The sequence below is a fragment of the Condylura cristata genome, unplaced genomic scaffold (genome assembly GCF_000260355.1).
Source record: "Condylura cristata isolate star-nosed mole 26May11 unplaced genomic scaffold, ConCri1.0 scaffold00010, whole genome shotgun sequence".
Lineage (NCBI taxonomy): Eukaryota > Metazoa > Chordata > Mammalia > Eulipotyphla > Talpidae > Condylura > Condylura cristata.
The window spans coordinates 39,983,472-40,008,489 of record NW_004567111.1 but is presented as its reverse complement, the minus strand read 5'-3'; the positions used below and the strand labels follow the sequence as shown (position 1 = coordinate 40,008,489).

General features: G+C 32.5%; 1 protein-coding gene across 3 annotated transcripts in view; it reads right to left on the bottom strand.

The window, feature by feature from the left end:
• The window catches only part of CDK8 (cyclin-dependent kinase 8), an 86,722-nt gene that overhangs the window by 27,223 nt on the left and 34,481 nt on the right, over window positions 1-25,018 (bottom strand). For all 3 annotated transcript variants that reach the window (XM_004680158.2, XM_004680159.2, XM_012723382.1), the window contains exons 2-4: window positions 17,521-17,596; window positions 10,973-11,083; window positions 7,394-7,534 (exon numbers count right to left, since the gene is read on the bottom strand). In XM_004680158.2, the coding sequence (XP_004680215.1) occupies window positions 7,394-7,534; window positions 10,973-11,083; window positions 17,521-17,596 (328 nt within the window). The remainder of the gene's footprint in view (window positions 1-7,393; window positions 7,535-10,972; window positions 11,084-17,520; window positions 17,597-25,018) is intronic.

Here is a 25,018-nt window from a genome sequence, read left to right as displayed (position 1 = left end):
AGCCCTAACACAAACCACTTTCTCTCTTTTTAAGGAAGTAGAAAAAGAAGAACAAAAAGTCCAAAAGCCCGTAGAAAGAAGGAAATAATAAGTCAGAAAATAGATAAATGATATATAAATAAAAAAGACAGTTGTAAGATCAATGAAGCCCAAAGTTGGTTCTGTGTAAAACTAAACAAAACAGACAAACCTCTAGCTAGGCTCACTAAAAAGAATACAGAGAAAACTCAAAATTGGATCAAAAATCAAAGAGGAAAGTTTACAGCAGATACTGCAGGAATTTAGGACACAATAAGAAATTATTATGAACATTTACATTGCAAACAAATTCAACAACTTAGATGAGATGGACAAATTCTTAAAGTTATACAATGAGCCAACACTGCATAGGAAGAAATAGACTGTCTGAACAAACCAAGGCAAGGAAAGTGAAACAGTAGTCAAAATTCTCCTACAAAACAAAAAGCCCAGGACCAGATGGCTTTAAAGTTAGTGCTACCAAAGACAAACTAATACCTATCCTGCTCAGACTCTTTCACAAAATCAAGTAGGATTTCTTCCAAACACACTTTATGAGGCCAACATCACACCAAATGCAAAGAAAGGAAACTGTGGAACAATTCTCCTAATGTACAAAGACACACAAACCTCAATAAAATCTTAACAAACCAAATCTAACGATGAATTAAAAAAAGATTGTACACCGTGACCAACTAGGATTTATGCCAGATCACAAGGATGGTTCAACATCTGAAAATCAATCAACATAATTCACAACATAAACAAAATGGAAAGTATAAAGCACATGATTTTATCAGTAAATGCTGAGAAAGCATTTGACAAGATTCAGCATCCATTTATGATGAAAACAACAGAAAATCTGGGGGAAAATGAACAGACTGTAACACAGTAAAAGCCATATATGACAAACCTGCCACTAGTATCATTTTCAATGGTGAAAAACCTAGGAGTCTGTGCACTAAGATGTGGCACTTTCACTATTACTATTCAACATAGTACCAGAAATCCTAGGTACATTGATTAGGCAAGAGAAAACTATAAAAAGAATGCAATTTTAGGAAAAAGTATAACTATCAGTATTTGTAGATGATCTGATAATATACATAACGAACCCTTGAGTCCATAGAAAAACTGAAACAATAAACTAGTTCAGCATAGTGACAGGATACAAAATCAGCTGCCTTCTTATAGGTAAACCATGAGCTACATGAAGAAATTCAGAAAGCAATCCCATTTATACTCTCACCAAATAAAATAAATAAATAGCTGGGAATAAAGCTAATAATGGAGATAAAGGACTTATACATGGAAAACTATAAAACACTGTTAAAAGAAATGGAAGACACAAAGATGGCAAGATATTCAGTGCTCATCATCAAAATGCCTGTCTTACCCAGAGCAACATAGGATTCCAATACAATCCCAATAAAAATTCCAATGTCGGCCCTCCCTGGTGGCGCAGCGGGTTAAAGCACAGCACTGAGAATCTAAAGCCGCTTCCTCATGAGTTCGATTCCTGCCTGCCCCGGAGGTGACCACATGGCGTGGCAGACCTCTCCTGACCCGCCCGCTGCTCCCCTCAGCAGTGTATTTCGTTGATCTGCCTGTTCTGCACTCCACTCTGTCTCTGGTGAATTCTCTCACCCTCCACATCTCTGGCCTGTATCCCAGTTCTGTATGCACAAATAAAATAAAATCTTTAAAAAAAAAAATTCCAATGTCGTTCTTCAAAGAAACAGAACATTTTGAAATTCATATGAACCACAAAAGACCCCTGATGGCCAAAGCTCTCTGACTAAAAAAGGAAGAAGTGGAAGTGTCTCATATCTAGATTTCAAGCTATACTATAAAGCCATGTTAATTAAAGCACCTGGTACAAGGAACAAAAACATATACAGATAGCCCAATGGAAAATAATTAAAACCACACATTTGTGGATAACTAATCTATGACAAAGGAGCAAAGTCAATAGAGTGGAACAAGGAAAGCCTCTTTAATACATGGTCCTGGGAAAATGCAAAGGAATGAAACTAGAGTATACATGAAGATCAACTCAAAATGAACAAAAGACTAGGGTGTAAGACTGAAACCATAAAAAACAGAGAAGAAAGTATGATGTGTCCAACATATCAGGACATATACTTCAGAAACATCTTTGCAGTCACACCTCAAGCAACAAGAAAAGCAAAGAAAAATATATACAATGGGGATTACATCAAATAAAAATCTGTAGAGCAAAAGAAAAGCAGCCCAAATAAAGACCTTTATTGCCTACAGAATAGGAGAAAATATTTGCAGACCATATATCTGACAAGTGACTGATATTGAAGATCTACAAAGAACTCACAGAACTCAACAAAAACCAAACAACCTAATAAAAAATGAGCAGAAAAACTACATGGTCAAGAAGCATATGAAAAAAGCATTCATCATCACTTATCATTAGGAAAATGTAATCAAAACCACAATGAGATACCACTTCACCTCTGTAAGAATGGCTCATATTAAAGCAAACAAAAAAACAGATACAAGTGCTGGTGAGGGTCTGAAGAAAATGGAGCTTTCTGATATTGTTGGTGAGCCCCTGCATGAGCCCCTGTGGAAAGAAGTGTAGAGACTCCTCAAAGGACTAAAAGTATATCTATTATATGACCTACCAATTCCACCCCTAGGTATCTGTTCAAAGAGCACAAAAACAGGCCCTCCCTGGTGGTGCAACAGGTTAAAAGCACAGCAATATGAGGCTGTTGGCAGTCACTGCAGCATGAGTTTGATCACTGGCCTGGTAGCTGACCCACATGGCGTGGCAGACCTCTCCTGACCCACCCTCTGCTCCCCTCAGCAGTGTGTTTCAGTCAATCTGTGTATTCTGCTCTCCACTCTGTCTCTGGTGAATCCACTCACTCCATGCACCTCTGGACTGCACAAATCTTTAATTTAAAGTAAGAAAGCACAAAAACACTAATTCAAAAGTAAAGCGGGATACCCATGTTTACAGCTTCATTATTTGCAGAACACAAGATATAGAAAAAAACCTACCACCACAGGTCAATGAATTAAGATGTGGTATGTATACACACTCAGCATTCAAAAAAGATAAAGTCATGCTATTTGTGGTCACATGGTCAGATCTGGAAGGGATTTTCCTAAGTGTAGTAAGCCGGAAGGAGAAATATAAATATTGGATAGTTTCACTTATATGTAGACTATAGAGAAACCAAACAAAGACGAACTTTCAAACCAACTCTTGAAAGCTGAACACAGATCTGAGGCATCTAGGAAGGCATAGAAGGGAGAATAAAAGGGGAAGGAAAAAAAAATGGGAGAGGAGGGGACAATGCAGATGGAGGACTGTAGGTGCTTTGGTAGTGGGAGAACTATGGTGACCACACCTAAGAGAAGAAATCGATGCTATGAAAAAATTTTAAATAGTGGTACTTCATTAATAATATCTACGAATATATGTAATATAATTACACACATATAATGTAAATATATGTAATACATATACAATGTAAATATATCTTTTTTGAAAGAAAGTACAACTCTAAGTACATCATTGTTTCATGGGAACTACCACTATGACAAAGCCATTGCAGTAATATGAAATTTGGATATCAGATTTTTAAAAATTTAACACATTAATAATCATACAGACTTGATAATCACATTAATAATCATACAGACACAATAAAAATAATGGCAATTAAGTCAGCCACATTAACTACTATTTTAGCTTCTCGTAAGTTTCTTAAGGAATATGTTACAAGTCCAAATTTTTTTTTTTTAAAGATTTATTTTATTCATACAGAACTGGGATACAGGCCAGAGGCTCAGGGGTGGTGAGAGGCTTCACCAGAGACAGAGTGGGGAACAGAACAGGCAGATGGACGAGGTACACTGCTGAGGGGAGCAGTGGGCAGGTCAGGAGAGGTCTGTCACACCGTGTGGGTCACCTCTGGGGCAGGTGGGGATCGAACTCATGCAGAAGTGGCCTTAGCTTCTCAGTGCTATGCTTTAACCCGCTGCGCCACCAGGGAGGGCCACAAGTCCAAATTTTTAATACTTAAGAGTCTGATTTAAAGTAAACCATTTGTATGGCCTGTATAATATGCTGCATGAATATTTTCAACAAAAAGCATAAAAATCAGAAGACAATGAATGTACTAGAAAATTTAAGATGGACAACATATTTATTTTATATAAGCATAAAACTGGGAGGGGAAAAAAAGCTTGAAATAACTTGTTCCACATCAACGTGCACCTCTGTTTACTCATTTGTACAGGATGGTTATTTCATGTGTCAACTTGGCTGGGCCACAGTAATGGATGTTTGGTCAAATATTATGCTGGATGTTTCTATGATGGTATTTTTGGATAAAATTAAAATTTATATTTGTAAACTCTAAGTAAAGGTGATTATACTCCTTAATATAGATGTGCCTCACCATGTTAGAACAAAAACTGAACTCCCCTAAACAAGAGCAATTTTGCCAGTAGACTGCCTCTGGACTTGACTGCAACTCTACCTTGGGTCTCCACTTTGCTGGTTTGTTCTGAAAATTCTGAATTTAGCAAGCTTCCACAATCATCAAAGTGCAGTTGTTAAATCTCATTTCCCCTCTCTCCATATATATATCCTGGTTCTCTGGAGAACACTCATTAATATACATAGTTTTGGCAGAACCAGGACTGAAGAATGATAGTTGAAATATTTCATTCCCCAAAGACATAGTTGTGTGTGTGTCTGCATTAAAAAGTCTGGTTTAGGACATAAACTATCTCACAAAAATAAATGCTGCATGTGTTTCCTTTCTGCCAATTTTAATTAAAATATCATATATATGCATGTATCATCTTCAAGACACTATGAGTTCCAGAATGAGTATAATTATTTCTCACCTGGGATGACAGATCCCAGGTTACTAATATGCTACTATGTGTTGATTTATAGTGACAAAATTAACCTTTTGATTAAATAAGCTTACTAATTATTAAAATTCAACTACATGTATCATTGGACATCATATGCAACCATCTCAGACCATTATGTCTAATGTTGCTAAACAAAGGCTTCAATGTTATTAAGACAGTCTTTTTTAGGATATCTGTGCCAGTGATCTACCTTAGCATGATGTTTCTTAGGACAAGTTAGTAACTCAACCAACTGGTCCAATTCATAAAATTAGAAATCTATGTAGATCTATAAAGATTATTATTCCCATAATTTATCTATGCCTGACTGAAAAGGAACAGAAAATATAATTAATTATTAATTATTTTTGGTTTTATAGGGTAAATATTTCATCTGCAAATAACAGATATTTAAGAAGGGTTTTAAGAAGATCATGTTATTATATAATTTCTGAAACTGTACTTCAGAGAATATTAATACCCATATTAATATTTAGCTATAGTTGAAAAATGACATAACTTCAAAACTCCAAAATTTAATAATCAGTTGGTAGTAAAATGGGCATATTTTTTTAAAACCATGTTCAGGAATCTTCCCTCAGGAACTGATGAATCATTTAAGACACAGGTTCCTGAACCAGTAATGTCCAATTAATGGCAGAAGTTGTCATGTTAATGACATACTGGTTCCAAGGGCTTCTGTGTGCCTGTGATGCATTAAAAAGTCATGCACACACAATATGGGAAATCTCACTTTAAATGGTGAGATCAAAAGAGGTTGCAGTAGATAAATGATATCTTACAGTTTAGAAAATATTTTGGGCTATTGAACAAATAGTTATACTATATCAAGAAGGGCTGAAGAGTGGGAGTAGCATGCCTCAGTAATATTTTATCACTAATATTCAGAACTGCCAGCATATGTTAACCATACAAACTAACAATACAGACTCAAACTTTTATGTTTTTGGTGCCCTTTGTGCACTTAGGGGGCACTTGCTCCCATCACCCTCCATTTCTTGGTACATGAGTTACAGGCAGCAAATTCTGAAATGACCTTTTCTACCTACCATAATGTAAAGGGAAACTTGTTTAAGAGTATACTGTAAGTATATTTGTAAAAGAGGACTTGTTTAAATCACAGAAAGGACTTTCCCATAAAGAGAAAAATCAGGCTTCATATATTATTTTTACTAATATTTAAGTGGCTCAAGTGTATTATATATTAACATAAAAACTTAAATGCTAGCTTAAAATCCAGTCTGTATTTATTTAAAAATAATAATTTAATATGAAAAATTAACAATAAAAAGAAAATGTAATGTTATTTTAGCATAATTAACTCTGGAGAAAAATGCACTCTGGACACAGATTTTGTCCTTTCAGAGATCACAAAAAGTCAGTCACTAAAGAGTAATAATAATTTTCCCCTAAGTTGATGCCATTCTTAAAAACTAAAATTTCATAAAGAGCTAAAGGATTTATTTTATTTCTGTTTTGTAAATCCACTGTTCGTAAATAAAATGTTTTAATTCTATTAATAAAGTTTACATAAGGAAAACAGTTTTCTTCAAACAAATGTCTGATATTACTAGAACTAAATTTAATGCTAGGTATGAGAACCTTAAGTAAAAAGTCACCATTAAATGTATTTCAAGATTTATTAAAGGTAGATGAAAGAACTAGAAACCATGACACTGGGAAACTTGATTTGAAGCATTAAAATCAGGTGATTGAATGCATTAAATCTAAATCAGCTTGTGAGGGGTATGACAATTTCACCTTAAAAAAAGGAAGGAGCATTGTGATTACTATAGCTACTACCTTTACAATAAAAAAACAACAGAATCACAATGTAATTATGCAATAAGAAAGGGCAATTTCAGGTTTAAATAATTCAAATCTTTAATTTAATTAGTAATATGCAATTTAAGGCTAAACTAGTTTTTATAAAAGCATCAACTATCTTAAGTCTCTAAATTCTAAATAATTTAGTGGATCTTAACATAGCAAGGCTTCAAGAATATACTCAATTAGTAAAGACATTTTCAAGAGACTGCTACTAACATAATGGGGTTTAAAAAAAGCAGGATGAATTAAAATCTCCTGATATGTAGCTTAGTATGCAGTGGACTTTATTTTCAAGTTATTCATAAATCTATCAATTTCTAGAGTTTGCCTGGCACAGCAAAACAATGCTCTATTTACATACTTAGAAAGAAACAAAAGCTTACGAAAACAAGTATACTCTCTTTTTTACCTGTTCATTAAACACCAGCTAGTATATAGCAAAAAGTAGGATGCATTCTATAAAAAGCACAGGCTAAGCTATGTTTGAGACTATAGCATTAGCATTCCTTCTACAAGGTGAATATAGTACTAATATCTAAAGACAAATAGAAAATCATCCAATTACAAATGCACTTTTCTACCTTAAATGTAATACAAGTCAACTTACCAAATCCCTGTGCAACACCCAGTTAGCATGCAGGTAGTGAATCCCATCTAGGATCTGATATAATAGTGACTTCACCATTCCCCGAGGTAACTGAACTGGCTTCTTGTTTGCTTTAGAAGCTCTATGAAACTTGATTATATGCTGAAAGAAAGGAAAATATCAGCAGTAGCTTTAAAACGAGAAGACAGAAAGATAATTTGATGCATAATAATTTCCTAACAGAAAAAGAAACAGATTCCCAAAGATAGTAAAACTATAATTTCACATTTTGCCAAGTAACACAAATTTCCTAATATGTAACTGGAGCTAAAATTTTACTTCCTCAGCAAGTGACAGTGTCTTAGGAAATAAATGATGGGGAGAGGGGGAGAATGTGATTTTTTTTTTAAGAAAAATTACTGTCAGAGGCTACTTGGTTCTCTGTTTATCTAGTAGAAATGTTCAATAAAAAAATCTTAAAAAAAAAGAACAGAAACTTTTTTATTCTATTCTGTAGTATTAATGAAAAAGGAAAGAAGACATAACAAATGTCTGGCTGACACAGCACAGATGTGGTACTTATTTTTGATTACATGGGTTATAAAGCAAACAGAATATACACCTATGCACAAATAAATAACATGTAAACAAATGACTGGTTCACACTGGAAATATTTAAAATAATTTAACTTTCTGATGAGAAAAACACAGTCATATATATCAAAGTTTCCTATACATAGCATTAATGGACATCTGGTAAAACACAGTGCCATTTTACAAACAGAAAAATCACTTTGTAAATAAATGTACCTCAACAGAAACAAGGTTCAATGTTTCAAACTTTCTTCATTTTAATTAAAGCACCCAAACTGCAAGAAAATCTAGTAGCCAGCTGCAATCATCTCTGCTGTGTGTAGCACTATATCTAAGCTGCCACTGAATATGAATATGCAAAAGAGCAGACTCTTGGCTAATATTCGTGAGTGAATATTAATTCTCTTCTTGAAATTAACAAACACTAAAATAGGACTATGATATTTAATATTATACATTAACATTTCCTTCCTATTGTATGAATAAGGAATAACTAAAGGATTAAAGAGTAAAAGAGTTTTATTTTCTAAAGAAAAAATATATAACAAAGACTACCTTGTGGGAACATAAAGTACATATGTAGCATAATTAACCTGTATGTTAGCAGTATTTACATTAATTTTCTTTTTAGTCATTTCTTTGAAGTATGTAAAAACAGATAAACAAAATAAAGCTAAAACACCATAATTATAAAATATTTTGTGAGCTAAGAAATGTGACAAATAAGACTGTTCACCTTAAGAAGTCTCAGAACTTAACAAAAACATATTAAAATAAATCGTTTTACCACATTAAGAATGAAATGAACAAATATATAGATGTTTAAGATAAGTAATGCCATATACACTTCTTCAGTTAATATATTTAGTACCATTACATGTTACTTTTAATATAGTATGGTTACTACAAAAAAACCGCTGTGAAGAAATTTCTTACCTTTATTTTTACTCTAGGAATACAAAGCAAATATATGGAAATTTCACCAACATCCAAGTGATTTTTAAAATCACTCTATTGACTGCAGCTGCTTTTGTTACCCTTTGCAGTCTTCCCAAGCTAATTTCATATTCCAATTAAAATAAGAAAATAAAATAGTCAAAAGAGTAGTTTTGGTAAGTTGCATTACCACTTGGCTTTTATTAAAATGAACATTAAAAGTACTCATTAGGCTTTTAGCGAGTACTGATAAAATGAGAATGCCAGTGATGAACACGCATCTGCAATATTCTATCAATATATGCAGCATAACTTGTTAAAACATGATTACTATACCTGTATATAAAATTAAGTAACAGAAACTAGGTTTTTAGGAATCAAATGGAATACTACTATCTCCTATGCTCAACTATGTATTACAATCAGCCTGTTTATAATATTGTTTTTTAAACCAGCCTGTCAGTTTCGCCTAAATTTGGGTCACATAATTTGATTTCATGTTTGGCTTGAGTATCACAAGTGATGATTTTATATTGGCTACCCTGATTTAACAAATTTTCTATTAATAGAATCTTACTTTGACTGGATTTAATATCTTTTAAAAGAGGGTTAAAAAGAAAAACATTCTAATCAGCATGGGTCTTAGACAACAGTTTCATAAAACAGAAAGGGAAAATTTCAAGTGTCTATTATTTGTTAAAACAATTCCTTTCAGATAATTCATAAGAAACAAGTGGATCAACTCACACGGAAGATAGAAATTTAGAGTGAAAATATTTCTGATAAATCTTAGCATATGAAACCCAGATAAGTTTCTGAAATTTGTTACAGGAGTTAAAATTATATAATTCTGGAAATTAGCGAGAGCTGAAAATTATCCTACCATTTTCAAAAGGTAATTTTACTATGCTAAAAGACTATCTATTACTTATGAAAGAGAAATTAAATATTACTTCACAGTGGTAAAAAAAACTTGGTAATGAATCAAATAATACTCAATTTTTATTTCTATATTTACATTTTGAACTGTCATCTGGTTAACATGTTTCTCCATACTAGACTTACGAAAACATAGGTTCATATGCTTCAAAATGATTTGGGCTATCCTGTTGCATGTTTTCATTATATTTTGTTTCCAAGATGACATTTCAGATTTTTAAAAAACAAATGTTATTTTATAGTTACCCAAGACTCCTGCAAATACCAGCTTAAATAAAACCCGCTTAGGGAATACAAAATGTTGAGGCAGCTTTTGTATTTCTGCTACTTAGTCAAGACAAATTTAAAAACTTAGTTTATACTAACTCTTATAAATAGAGCATTAAAAAAATGTTAGCTTAACTAATAAACTGTAAATATATGATTTTGAGGATCTCCAAGTATTTAACTAGTCTGGATAATTACAAATGTTCATAACACAGGGCAGATAAACACAAAATAACTAAAAGCTAAAATAGACACTAGAATCTATTTTTGTGTCAACTTTATTTTGTAGTAGTGCTTTCACACACAAAAAATTCTTCCCCTACAAGAATATGCCCAATTCAAGTCAACACTAAACTGATTTTCTGCTGATGGAAATAAGTACTTTAGGATACTAAATTATCAACTGTGAATGATATCCAATAAAGAAAAAAAATATAGTTTTCTACATTAATACAGTACAATTAGTTTACGAAGTTTTAGCAAGCAAAATAATCTTCAGAAAAATCTTTCAAAAAATATAAAATGATAAAAATGATAAAATATAAAAATGATATATAAATATTCTACATAGGAGGTAACTATAGCTTCAGGCTGCAAGAGACTTCATTTCAATTTAAAAAATCCATTGCTAAGAAATAATAGTGAATAATTATATTCTTCAATTCATTTTATGTAGCATTAACAAAGATTAAAAATTTACCAAAATACTCTAGCATAGATATTTTATCAAACATATTCCATAAGTCTACTTCACTTTGAAAAAGTGAATTTCATAGTAAGATGAGTTCCTTAAGTTATTTTTTTAGCCCCCTTTAACTCCTGACTGAAAACAATGACTCCATGACTACCAAGAATTCACCTTACCCAGAGGTCATGTTCCGCATAGTCAAACAGAAGCCATACTTTCCTATCAGCATGAGACAGAAACACCTTTTGAAGAGAGATGACATTTGGATGCTTAAGCTCTCGAAGTAACTGCAAAACAAAGGGTACCCATTAAAAATCTTTGCCATAAAAAATGTTTGAAAAACCTACCATGTGTAATTCAAAAGCAGTATGAGCCTTATGGTAAAAATCCTAAAAGTTTAGTAAGTACCCACACAATTCTGAGATATTCATAAAGGTACTTCAGTAACAAATGAGGAAAAAATCTCTGAGTAAAGATATTGGAAGATATAAATGAAGAAATGTGTCTATGCTGTTGTTAATATTTTCCTTTGTAATAATTCTTTTTAATGTGGTAAACTAGATACAACAAAAATGACCATTGTTAACAAGTTTTAAGTGCACAATTCGATAGGCTTAAGGATATGCAAACTGTCACATCACCATCACTATTAACCATTTTAGAAAACTATCATTGTCCTAAAAAGAAACTGCACCCATTTAATAATTATTCTCCAGTTCCCTTCTCCCTTCAGCTCTAGGTAACTTCTATTATTCTACTTTCTGTCTCTGAAATTCCCCTATACTAGTACTTGATGTAAGTATGCATATAATTTATCTGGTTTATTTCACTTAGTATTAGGATTTTAAGGTTTATCTACCTTGTAACATGTATCAGAATTGCAATTCTTTCTGTTTATCCATTCATCTGCTGCTGGACCCAGATCATTCCCACTATTTGGCTACTGTGAATATTGCTATGAACATTGGTGTACAGATAACTGAGTTCCTGCTTTCAATGCTTGACATATATACATAGGAATAGATGTGCTGGATTATAAAATAGTTACATATAGCTTTTTGAGAAACCACCAAAATAGTTTTCACAGCAGCTGTACTATTTTACATTCCTATTAGCAATGCATGAGGGTTCTAATTTTTTGACATCCTCACCAACACTTATTTTCTTCCATTTTTTTCTAATAACAGCCATATCCTAGTTGGTTTTGATTGAAAGTTCTCTAATGACTAATGATGTTGAGCATCTTTTCATATGCTTATTCATTATCTGTATATCATCTCTGGAGAAATGTCTATTAAGGCTTTTGCCTATTTTTTAATTGGTTCGCTTCTTTGTTGAGATGCAGTTCTTTTCATATTCTACATTATAGTCTATACTCCATAAGTATGGACTACAAATATTTTCTCCCATTCTGTTGGTTGTCTAAGTTTTGATAATACAAAATATTTGAGCTTAAAACAAATGTGTACCTTGTAATTCTTTTAAAAAAACTAATGGGTTGGGGGCTCTCCCTGGTGGCGCAATGGGTTAAAGCACCGCATTAAGAAGTTCTCAGAAGCCACTGCAGCATGAGATGGATCCCTGGCCAGGGAGCTGACCCACATGGCACGGCAGACATCTTCGGACCCACCCGCTGCTCCCCTCAGCAGTGTACTTTGTCAATCTGCCTGTTCTGCTCCCCACTCTGTCTCTGGTGAATCCTCTCACCTACCACACCTCTCGCCTGTACCACAGTTCTGTAAGCATAAATAAATAAATCTTTAAAAAAATAACTAATGGCAACAATATAATATTTATCTACAGCAATATCAGATGAGAATTAAAATCTATAATTCTATAAGATACAGTATCTATTTTTTCAGGTACTTAAATAATGAAGTTAAATAAAACTAAGATTTTTAATAAAATAATAGAGCACTTATATAGCTAGAAGCAGCCAAAAAGAGCACATTTTTATGAGTTTAACCTTCCTCTTCCTCTACAATAACATTCTTCCACTTAAAATCTTCTATCTCCTTATTTTACCCACATTTAATAACCACAATGGCTCTAACAATCCATCAGTTAAAAAGCAGTCCCACTCCACCATGGGAAAATAAAAATAGTAGCAAAAATGATCAATAAAACTCATGAAACCTGATATTATATCTTTATCAGTTAAAACTGACTTACATGGTGCCTTCCAAATGTGTTCCAAATATATGACAGGCATGTGAGAAAATCAAGATCTTAGAACTTAAGACTTCATGACCTTTAATAAAGACACTGCCATCAAAACAAGAATCAGTATAAATGTAATGTTAATACTACATTAGGAGCTTTGAAATAAATTCAGCAAAGAAAAAACTATGAAAGGCCTATATATTAAATCATTTAGGCTTATACTCTGAAAGTGATTATTTTATTCACGATCAAGATTAAATTCAAATTTCTGCTTTTAAATATAATTTCAAATTTGTGAGACCAGAGAGATTATATATAATCTCAGAACCTATAGGCCAATATCTAAAATGACCATTTTCTAGTTAATAAACATAATAAAGAATCTGATAGACTTTGGTGTCTCTCTAAATCATCCAACTGGCCAGAAGAGCTAAACTTAACTCTTAGTTCATCATCATTCTGGGTCAGTGATTTTTCCATTACCTCACAATTGGAAAACACTTCTCAGCTAGGCAGCTATTTCAAATCCTTTCTGGAAACTGCCATGGTAGAAATTATAACAAACAAACTCCAAAGCTATGGCTTAAAGTCCTCTTCAGTTATTAAAAACCTACATGTAAAGCTATCTACTCAATTTCACCTCCAAGAAAAGGTCTAGTTCCTTACTAAAAAGGAAACAGCAGCAACCATTTTATTAAATTCTTTCTAAACAGGAGCCAACTATGATGCATAGCATAGGACATGCATTTACATGAAACATGAAATACCCCATGCAGTATTTATATTATTCCATTTTAAATGAGCAAATGGAGGTTGAAGGGGATTAAATTATTTGCTCAAGGTTACAATCTTAGGAAGTGGTTAGAATCTGTATTTAAATGCCTTTAAAATTAATTAATTCTAAAATACAAAACCAGTACTCTGTAGTATAGTACTGATACTTATCAAAATCTAATACCCTGGGGGAAACTTTTACAATTCAACGGCACAGATATTTTAAACATATGCTAGGCTATGAACTGCATCTTGCTTACAACAACAGTTATTTTCTAGCCAACCTGGTAGGCACTCAAATTAACTATCTGGTGAGGAGTAAGAACAAAGAAGGAAGGAGGCACAATGGACTATGGTGATAGACTATGGATGAGTTGGTGTTGGGTATACTACAGTGGTAATAGCTGATGAGAGTATCCAAATACCTCAATTTAAAAAATTATCTGGTGAATATATTAAAAAATGGATTCATGGATAAACAGAATACACAAATATATTAAAGGGTATTATATAACACACTCCATGGCTTCTGATGTAATATCTGATGTTATCTGATAAGACCACTGCTCTTACCATAAAAATTCCTCTTCTTTAAAAAAAAATTCTATTAATTTAATATCAATGAATTTCTTTTAAAAATTCATTGAATTAGTAAGAAAAAATCAAGAGTAATGACTTTTATAATAAGAACTATTATTGTGGTAAGTATCTAACCTCTAGTTAGATTAACTTCTAGTACCTCAAAATCTAACTATTTATATTTATAGATAAGGTTTTTTAAAAGGCAAATAAGGTAAACTGAGATCACTAAGAGAATGGTGACTGTAAGAAGTGAAGATTAAAAATAAAAACATGAAGGGTGCTGCATAGAGGAAAAAACAAGTGAATAGGTGGACACCTGTAAGTCATGGAGATATCTCAGAGGATACCAACCCTGCAGATGCCTTGATCTTAGACTTATGGTCTCCACGAAAAAGTTGATTTCTGTTGTTCAAGCTACTCAGTCTATAGTATTCTGTAAGGTAGTCTTGGAAAGTTCATAAAGTAAATAATTATTACACTGAGCTTGTAAAATCACTCTATTTAGAAGCCAGCTCTATCAAGAGATGGTTCACTGTGGGACTGGAGACAGAATGAAAGTCTCAGTGGGTATTTACCTCTAGGTAAATATTTATACTGAAATACTTCCAAAAGATCAGGCAGGCTAACATTTCCAAATGCCTACTACAAGTCAGGCACTGTGATGGATGCTTCACTAGCTCCTGGGATACAAAATGTTCTTCTGCTAAAGTCCTTTAGTAGGAGACAAATGTTAGTAAGCAGACAACTCTAATGCTGTGGCTACATTAGTGGTAACTGACACTTACTGGAGTAGCTACCATTTTTACAGTTTTTAGTATGTATTCTAAGCTACCAAAATAATCATATAGTATAATATCATTTCCATTTTACAAATAAGGAAACAAAAATACAGGAAAAGTAGGAAACTTGCTTGGGATCCTAAAGCCGGTTAAGTGGTAAAGTCAAGAGCTCAGGTAATCTGGTTAGAGTCTCAGTCACTAATTATAACACTGTGAGATTGTGTTCTAATACTACAGTAGATGCCAGTTCACATTCTAATCAATAAAGTGTTAGTATTTCATTGACCCATTCATGTCCATAGAATGCAGATGCCTATTTCTTATATTTTATAAGTTTCATCTTTTTCAGGATTTTATGTTAAAATTTTTAGAAGGATAGGTTTAAATAAGTCTATACTGCTTCCTATCACAGAAATCATTTGGGTTTATCTAATCACATAAGAAATAAAGTCCTATGATTTCTTGAGTACTAAGGTCACTAATAAAAATACAGAAGTTTTAGTCATCATTTATCATACATTTAATTCATACTTAATCTGAACTCTTAAAGCACAAATAAAAATAATATTTAAAACTATAACTTGTCAATAAATACCACTTAGGGTCGTGAGAAAAAAGTAAGAAAATCTCTAATATTCTCAAAGTGACACTGATTTCTATTATTAAAATGTTATTGCATAGCAAAGATAAATCCAACTTTTACTGTAAATATGATGCTAATTGTGCTGAAATTATTCCAAAGGAAAATTATTCCAAAGTTGTTTTTTTTTAGGTTGTATAACTTTTTCTTCAATAGGATTCTTGCAAATTAATTACAACACTGAGGTTCCTACTTTAAAGAAGTGTGAGCTGTAAAAGGTTTGACTGAAGCTTTATCACTGCTTCCTTTGTTCCCCTATCTCAACTACAAAGGGGTCTCTTGGAATATTGATGGTCCACTGAAACAGTGTAAAACCATTAAACTAAAAGGATTCCACTGCACAGAAAATTCTGGAAACATAAAACTAAACATTTATGATACAATGAACATGAAGATATACAACAAATGTCCCTAACTTCAGCAGAAATTCAGAGTTGTTCCTTCCTCCCTTTCTTTTTTTATTATTTACTGAACAAAGAGTGTCATGTATAACACCTCATACAGTCTAGTGAAGATATAGTATAATAGTCTAGTGGGGGCAGAGGCAACAAATAGAACATAATTAAAACACACACACACACACAATAACCCAAAAAAAACTCCTTAGAATTCTATTAGCAAGTATTATGAAAGAAATAAAGTAATGCAGATCACAGATAATAATGGAGGTGAGTGGTGGGAACACAGGGCTTCTGAGAAGGTTTAATAAAAAGAAAGGAAAGAGTTTCAAAAGAAAGATGGGATTTTTTCTTTATAAATTTTTATTATAGAATTTTTCTAAAAAGTAAAATAAACAGGATAGTAAGACAAACATTCAATACCATTATTGACTGGCAGCCTATCTCATTTTATTTATACTTAAATACTTTCCTTCCACCTCACCCTGAGTATTCTGAACTAAATTCTAGACATAATATGCTTTTATGTGTAAACATTTCATTATGCATTTCTAAAATATAAAGTCTCTTTTCTCTGAGGAAATAAATTAGTCAGTAACAAAAGTTATCTAAAGAGTTTCACATACTTACAAATTAAACAAAACATTTCTAAATAATCCATGAATTAAAGAAAAAAATCACAAATAAAATTGGAAATATTTAGTACTAAATGATAATGAAAATACAATATAGAAAGCTTGTGGAATGCAAGTAAACCACAACTTCAAGGGAAATTTATAGTTTTAATTACTTATGTCAGAAATCTAAACATCAGTGGTTCATAAGCCAACAGCTAGAAAGAATAAAGAAATCAATAACATAAACAGAAAATGCAAATTAAAATCTGTAACATCATTATAGATGAAAAAAAATGCATTAAAATGAGAAATATTTTCTTTTTAAAACAAAATGAAATTCTAATTACTGTATGGGCAGGTCTGCTTCAAAAAGAAACAGGCAGAAATTTTTACATGCTCGAATGAATGGATAGATATAATGAAAATGAAATAACACTACCCATTTTTAAATTCATAAGTACTGACATTTAGCTCATTAAAATAGAAATATTAATTTCATATCAACTAGCATAATAAAAATAAGTGACAACTACTTAGTGATTACTGGAAAAACCTATATTCATTAACAACCAAGAATGATCTAATTCTAAATAAATTAGGAAAAATTTTGTTAGATCTAGATGCCACTTTTATTTTTCTTTAAAATAGATTTTTCTATAGGTAGTAATATTTATCAACTTTTAATTAATGTATATATATGACAGAGACATTTAAAGACCTACTATAGTAAACACTCTAAAGTCAGTTGATAACGATAGAGATTTTACTTACAGCTATTTCTCTACATGCTGACATAGAGATCCCAGTTCCTTCTATTTGTTTTAAAGCATAGTCTTTATCATCTTTCCTGTAAAAACAAAGTTATTTTAATATATAGATAAATCTGTTTATGCACATTTCTAATAAAATGTAACTCATATACACACTTGGCACCTTTCATGTACAATAACATCACACATGAACAACTGTATAGATTTAATCCCATTATTTGAAGAGGAAAGTGAGGTTCAAAGACTTGTCCAAGGATCTATAGTTATTTGTAGAAGATAAAGATTCAGAAACGTAGCTCCTGTCTTCAGGTAATACATCTCTCTGCTCTAATATTTATTCACTTCTTCCATGTGTATGTATACATGTATGTTGGGAAAATAAATACTAATTATAACATTTTTCTGAAAAAAAAAAAAAAAGGGAAAACTTCTTTATAATATACTTTCTAGGAAAGCACCAGTAATTCATTATATTTAAAATACATTAAGAAGATCTGTACTTAATGTTCACTATGTCTGTTGATGTCCAAAAGATTTTGAGACCTTATAGAGGGTAACAAAAAAATGAAAGTGGGATTAGAATAAGTTTATTAGATACTTTCACAGATATTGTATTAATTTAATGAGAGCCAGGAGCAAAATAGATTCTGCTATATCTACTGCTTGAGGATAACACCACAGACTTGAGTCTATAAGGAAGGAATGACATGAAAGGAATTAATTAAACCAAATACTTTCTCACTTTCTTCCTTCAAATAACCTCCAACTTTATTGTATTTTAAAGTGTACAATATAAAAATTTCTTCTCAATTAACTAAAAAAATTCAATCTGCAGTGAGATCTCTCCCTGCCATTCCAAATAATTATATTTTATGTTTTTTAAAAGTAAATTATCAGAAAGACAGAATATATTCCCCACCTATAAAATTCTCATTTTAATAAAATGTCACATTTTAATAAAAAAAACACAATGGAAAAGAAAAGGAGTTGTCTCCTAGTTTTAATTATGATCCAAAGTAGTCTGTTATAAAATAAGTAATTGTGTTACAGTCTTCTAAGGTCTATAAATGCAGGGGATACTCAACTATCTTGTGAAAGGCTGAAGCAAGATGAAAGAAAACACCAGAAATTACTTAAATGAAGAATCATAAGACTTAAGTTTGTCAGGAAGGAAGAAGCGCATGTTGAGAGGAAATCAGTAGTCATGAGACATCCATGAAGTGGGAACAATGTGTACAAAAGTACAAGAGAAACAGAGAGAGGACAAGGCATGCTGAGAAAATAGAAGTATAGTACAGCAATTTAATACCATTGTAACATCCTGACAGTCCTGAGGACAGATGGACTTTGGAAATAGGCTGGGTTAATAAGGAGGTCAGGGGGCTCTTTTAAACCAGATGTCTCCAAAAAAGGGTACAGAATATGTGAGTGTGTGTGTGTGGAGAGAGAGAGAAAGAGAGAGAGAGAGAGATCCTGAAGGAGAGTTCAAAACAAATGGCCATGATAAGGAAATACATTTAAAAAATTATGTAAAACTAAGAGAAACTGTGTTGTATGAGAAAACCAAATAGATGATGAACCATAATGACCACTTGCCTTTAAATGATGTGAATCAGCATGAGAATATAAAGTGGTAGTAAAAGAGAAATTAAAAAGCTGTTTTTCAACTAGCAACAACAAATGTTGGCAAGGATGTAGAGAAAAAGGAACACTCCAGCACTGCTGGTGAGAATGCAAACTAGTACAACCACTACGGAAAACTGGAGGCTTCTCAAACTGCTAAACATGGAGCTTCCCTACGACCCAGCAATCCCACTCCTAGGTATCTACCCAAAAGACACAAAAAAACTGATTCAAAAAGACACCTCCACCCCCCATGTTTACTGCTGCTTTATTTACAATAGGAAAGACATGGAAGTAACCCAAATGCCCAAAATAAAAAGGTGATACATATACACAATGGAATAGTACTGAGCAATCAAAAAAGATAAAACACATGCCTTTTGCAGCAACATGGATGGAGCTGGAAGGTATCATGCTTAGTGAAATAAAAAGAAAATGAAAAATACCAGATGGTTTCACTCATAACGGGAGTATAAAGGACCAGGGGAGAAAATAACAATAATAATGAACAACTATATACCAGAGACATTTTATGGGTGTGGAACGGGGAATGGGATCAAAAATGGCGGGGAAGGGAAAGTGCACTGGACTATGGTGATGGCACAAGGTGATCTGGTGATGGGAAGCCCACAGGGATTACAACTATGATGGGAAAATGCACAAAGTTATGTAAAAATAAACTATTATATTAAAAAAAAAACTGAGTGTTTTTCAAACAGAGCACTGAACATGTATATCAAACTTCACTTTCCTCCTAAAACCCTACTATAATAAAGGGAAAAGGAGTTTCCCCTTTAAGACACAAGCTCGGAAATTTAAAAACAGGAGAGAAGATAGCGTTAAGTTTGGAAACTAAAGTAAGTGAAGAAACTAATTAGAAGAATCCAAAAAAGCCAAATCAGAAGCTGACAGTGAAGAAAGCTGAGAACCATTTAGATTTTATATAACAAAATCCCCCAAGAGTGGAAAATAAAAGGTATGAAATACTTGTGGGAGACGTGTCTAGCTAGAAGATAATGTTGAAGAGACATACACTGAAGAATAAGTAAAGAGACATTAAATAAAGTAAGAGATACATGAAACGAAAGGAAGAAAATTAGGGAACCAGTCCATGAAGTCCAATTTACAAATAATCAGAAATTCTAGAAAGGAAAAAAGGAAGGAAATTTATAAAATAAAATAAACTTTCCAAGTTGAAGCACAGGATTTGTAAAATTGAAAGTGTCTAATGAGTTACCATCACAAATGAATGACAATAGACTCACATCAAGACAAAATATTATTTTTAAAAGTAGAGCTAAACTGGGTTCTACCTGGTGGCTCAGGGGTTTAAAGCACAGCACTAAGAAACTAAAGCCACTTCAGCATGAGTTCCATCCCTGCCCCGGAGGTGATAAAAATGGCACAGCAGACCTCTCCTGACCCCTACAGTTCCCCTCACTAATGTACTTTGTCAGTCAGCCTGTTCTGCTTCCCACTCTGTCTCTGGTGAATCTTCTCACTGTCCCTGCACCTCTGGCCTGTACCCCAGTTCTGTGTGCATAAATAAATATTTTTTTAAAAATTAAAAAAAAAAGGTAGAGCTAAACCAAAGGTTGTACAAGCTTCCAGTAGGGATATGTAATGGGCCATTTAGGAAGGATCAATATTACTCAGTCATGAAAGAGAAAGAAATTCTGTAACATATGACCCTTGAAGGCATTACTAAATAAGTCATGTCAGAGAAAGGAAAAAAAAAAAAACAAAACTGTATGCTATCACTTACATCTGGAATTTGAAACAGCAAACTTGTAAAAACAGAAAACAGAATGGTGATTACCAGGGCGATAGGGTAGTGGAATTGGGGACAAATTGGTACAAATTTGTAACCAGTATATAAAAAAAGTCTCGAAGACCTAATGCAAAGCATAGTGATTGCTGATAACACTGTATTTTAAACTTCAAAGTTACTAAGATACCATAATCTTAATTGTTCCCACCACAAAAATGATAACCATGTGATATGATAGAGGTTTTAATTAATGCATGATAGCGATCATCTTGCAATATTAACTTTATGAAGTCAACAGATTATAAACTTTAAGCCCTTACAAAGTGTTCTGTGTCAATTATATCTCAATAAAAATAACTGCTTTTTTTTTTTTAAAGGATCAGAATCAGTATACCAGTAGATTTCTCAACAGCAGTTTTTGAAGCTAAGTATTCTAGACTTGATTTGCACTGTATGAAATCATGAAGTATTAATTACACTTTCAATGGATCTGACTTGGAGTTTAAGCTCTGTGTAGTTATCCTGTTCTGGAGGATTCCATCAACAGCTGCAATACTAGGAAAACATTATGGAGCTGTGAGCAAGATCAAGGAGTTTGTATGATAATATTAATTAGTATACTGCTTCCTTCATGGAAAAACTATACTTAAGGAAAAAAAACAAAGAAACAGCTGAACTAATCTGTGCTTGATTACCTTGTAAAGTTAATTACATAAAGACTAATGTGTTAGATTTAATAATTATTTTTATGTGATAATTTAGAAGCAGGTTATATAAAACTCTTACTGTATGTGAGCATATGTTGGTTAGTGAGGAGAAAAATTCTGTGAGAACTCATGTTGGACTATGGAATGAAATCTTAATGATCATACAAGATAACCTAATTTGGCTCTCTATGCTTTATATATATGAACTGAAACATCTAACTACTTTAACATGACACCTTTGATGTATTTAGTGACCTTAATATTTTAAATTAGGGAAAGAAACCTCTTAAATACGTATTAATGGATAATTTTAACAATCCATGTTACTGTACATTCAAATATTACCTGGAGTTATTTCTTACCTTTGGATACCATCACTTCAGTTCATCTGAACTCATCAATTTTGCCTTTTGATAAGTTAGATCCCAAAATAAGAATAATAAAATTAATGGCATGTTTTACATTTAAAATATTTTTCAATTTCCTCGTTCCCTCCAAATTCACATGATACATCAAAAGAAACTCTTGATCTTTATAGATTAAATACAAATAAAATACATGACTAGATAAATATACAGTGTTTATACTGTTTTGTGAAAAGTCAAACTCATGTTTATCTACAAAACCTGATACAATAACTACTACAAACTGATTTTTTTCCCCTAAGTTTCAAAATCCTTAACAATCAGGGTCAAATATACTATACTTGATAGTAGAAATCAAGGTGTCAAGCAAACTTGAATGGGTCCCTGTTCAAGACCCATTCAAACTCCCTTGGTAATCAGAACTCACAATGACTGAATGTAAAAAGTAATTATGCATTATATATCAATAGAGGAGGCATTTAATAATTTTGGTTAATATAATTTTCCAGAGCAATGTTAAGCAAGTGTCTGCTTAACAGTTCAGAAATTTACCAACAACTGTCTTCCCTTCCTAGATAATTAATCAGTTCTATATTTATGAAGCTGTTTATATCTCTAGTCTTTCTTGTATGTGTCCATACCAGGCTACAATTTGCTTATGGTTTTATTAAAGTATACACACAAGTCAAGTTTTGAGATTGTAACTACTATGAGTGTAATCCAGTTTACTCTGGTTTCCTGGAAAGTTATACTCAACTACCACGATCTCTTTAAATCATAATCTAAAAATAGTAAACAGGACAGATAGTTTCTAGGTGTCAAACCTAAGACAGTTTCTGTCTATAGCAAAACCACAGTGAGACATGGGCTCTTAGCTTAAAAATAGATTACAAACTGTTTTAAAAAAAAAAACTATCAGTATTTTTCAGTGTCACAATGTTCAAAGGTGATGTTAAATTTCAGTAATTCTTCTTTAAAGATTTATTTATACATGCAAGAGCTGTGGTACAGGCTAGACGTGCACTGGGTGAGGGGATTTACCAGAGACAGAGGGGGAAGCAGAACAGGCAGATCTTCTCAAATATACTGCTAATATAGGAGCGGTCTGCTGCGCCATGTGGGTTAGCTCCCTGGCCGGGGATTGAACTCGTGCTACAGTGTCTGTGACTACCTTCATAGTACTGAGGCTTAATCCTCTGCACTACCAGGAAGGCTCCAGAAGTTCAGTCATTTTGTTTCAGACCATTCATTAACTAATCTTACAACAAAAAGTACAAATTAAAAAGTCACAAAGTAACTATGCAAAAATTCACTTCTATTCAGTTCCAGTGATCTATGAGTCTCTTTTTGGGTCAGGCTCATAATGTTTTGAGTACTATAACATTTTAGCATAATTTAAAACCAGAAATTGAGATGCCTTCATTGTTGGTGCTCTTTATCAATAATGAGTCTTTTACTGTTCCATACATAAGTTTAGGTTTTCTACTTCTAGGAAAAATGTCATTGGACTTTTTATAGGGATTGCACTGAACCTGTATAGGGCTTTAGGTATATGGACATTTTAGCAATATTAATTATCTAAAATTGACAAATGGCTATTTTTCCATTTGTTTGTTTCCATTTGTTTGTGAAACTTGCAGTTTTCAGTGCATGTTTTTTCATCTAATTGGTAAAATGCATTACTATCTATTTTATCATTTTTGGTGCTATTTTAAGTGAAAGTGTCCTGTTAATTACTTTTTCAGATATTTAATTATTAGAATATAGGAACACCAACTAATTTATGATGTTGATTTTTGATCCTAAAGCTTTATCAAATTTGTTGATTAGATGTAACAGGTGTTTGATGAATTTTTTTAGGATTTTCTCTATTAACATCATGTCATCTTCAATCAGAAATAATTTTACTTCTTTCATTCTGACTTGGAAGTATTTAATTTCTTTTTCTTACCTAATGCCTCTGGTTAGGACTTCCAGTACATTGTTGAATGTTAGCTGTAAGGATGGACAGTCTGATAGTAAGAATAAAACCCTTTAAGTGTGTGTGTGGGGGGGGAGAGGGTAACTGCACTGGACCATGGTGATGGCACACCAGTGATTTGATAATTGTAAGCCCACGGGGATTACAAATGAGATGGGGAAAGGCACAAAATGATGTAAAAATAAACTATTATTTTAAAAAAATTTAAAAACTGTTTACTTTTCACTGGCAGTTACAATTTGTCAAATGATTTTTCTGTATCTTTTAAGATGATTGTTTCTCATCTTTCACTCAATATTTGTGTTTCACTTGACAATGGTGATATACCAAAAAAGATGTAAAAAATTTTAAAACTGTTTACTTTTCACTGGCAGTTACAATTTGTCAAATGATTTTTCTGTATCTTTTAAGATGATTGTTTCTCATCTTTCACTCAATATTTGTGTTTCACTTGACAATGGTGATATACCAAAAAAGATGTGCAGTTAGGTTATTTTCACTGTTGTATGAGCACCACAAAATGTAATTAGACAAAGCTAGATGGCACAGCCTATTACACATCTAGGTAAATTTTTGCATCTATATCTATTAGGGATACTAGCCTGCAGTTTTCTTTTTCTTTCTTTTGTTATTTTTTGGTAATGTGCTTGCCTAGCTTTAGTATCAGAGTAATATTAACCTTATAATATGAATTTAGTAATTTTTCTACCTTGACCTTCCCTCAATTTTTTCATATAAGTCCAATGATTCAAATATAATTAGAACAATGTGTTAAGATATTTAAATGTGGTTCAATTCTAGTGAATTCTTAACTGATTTCCTGCCAGAATAATCCTGCCTATTTTTTAAAGTGAAGTACTGAAATATCCTATTATACTGCATTGCTGTTCATTTTCCCTTTCATATTTGTTAGTATATATGCATAATAAATTTGATAGATTTGGGTGCTCCAAATTTGGGATACTGTTCACACACAAATACATACACACACACACACACATACATTCACCTTCTTGATGATATAGTCCCTATTTCATTACATCATGAATGAC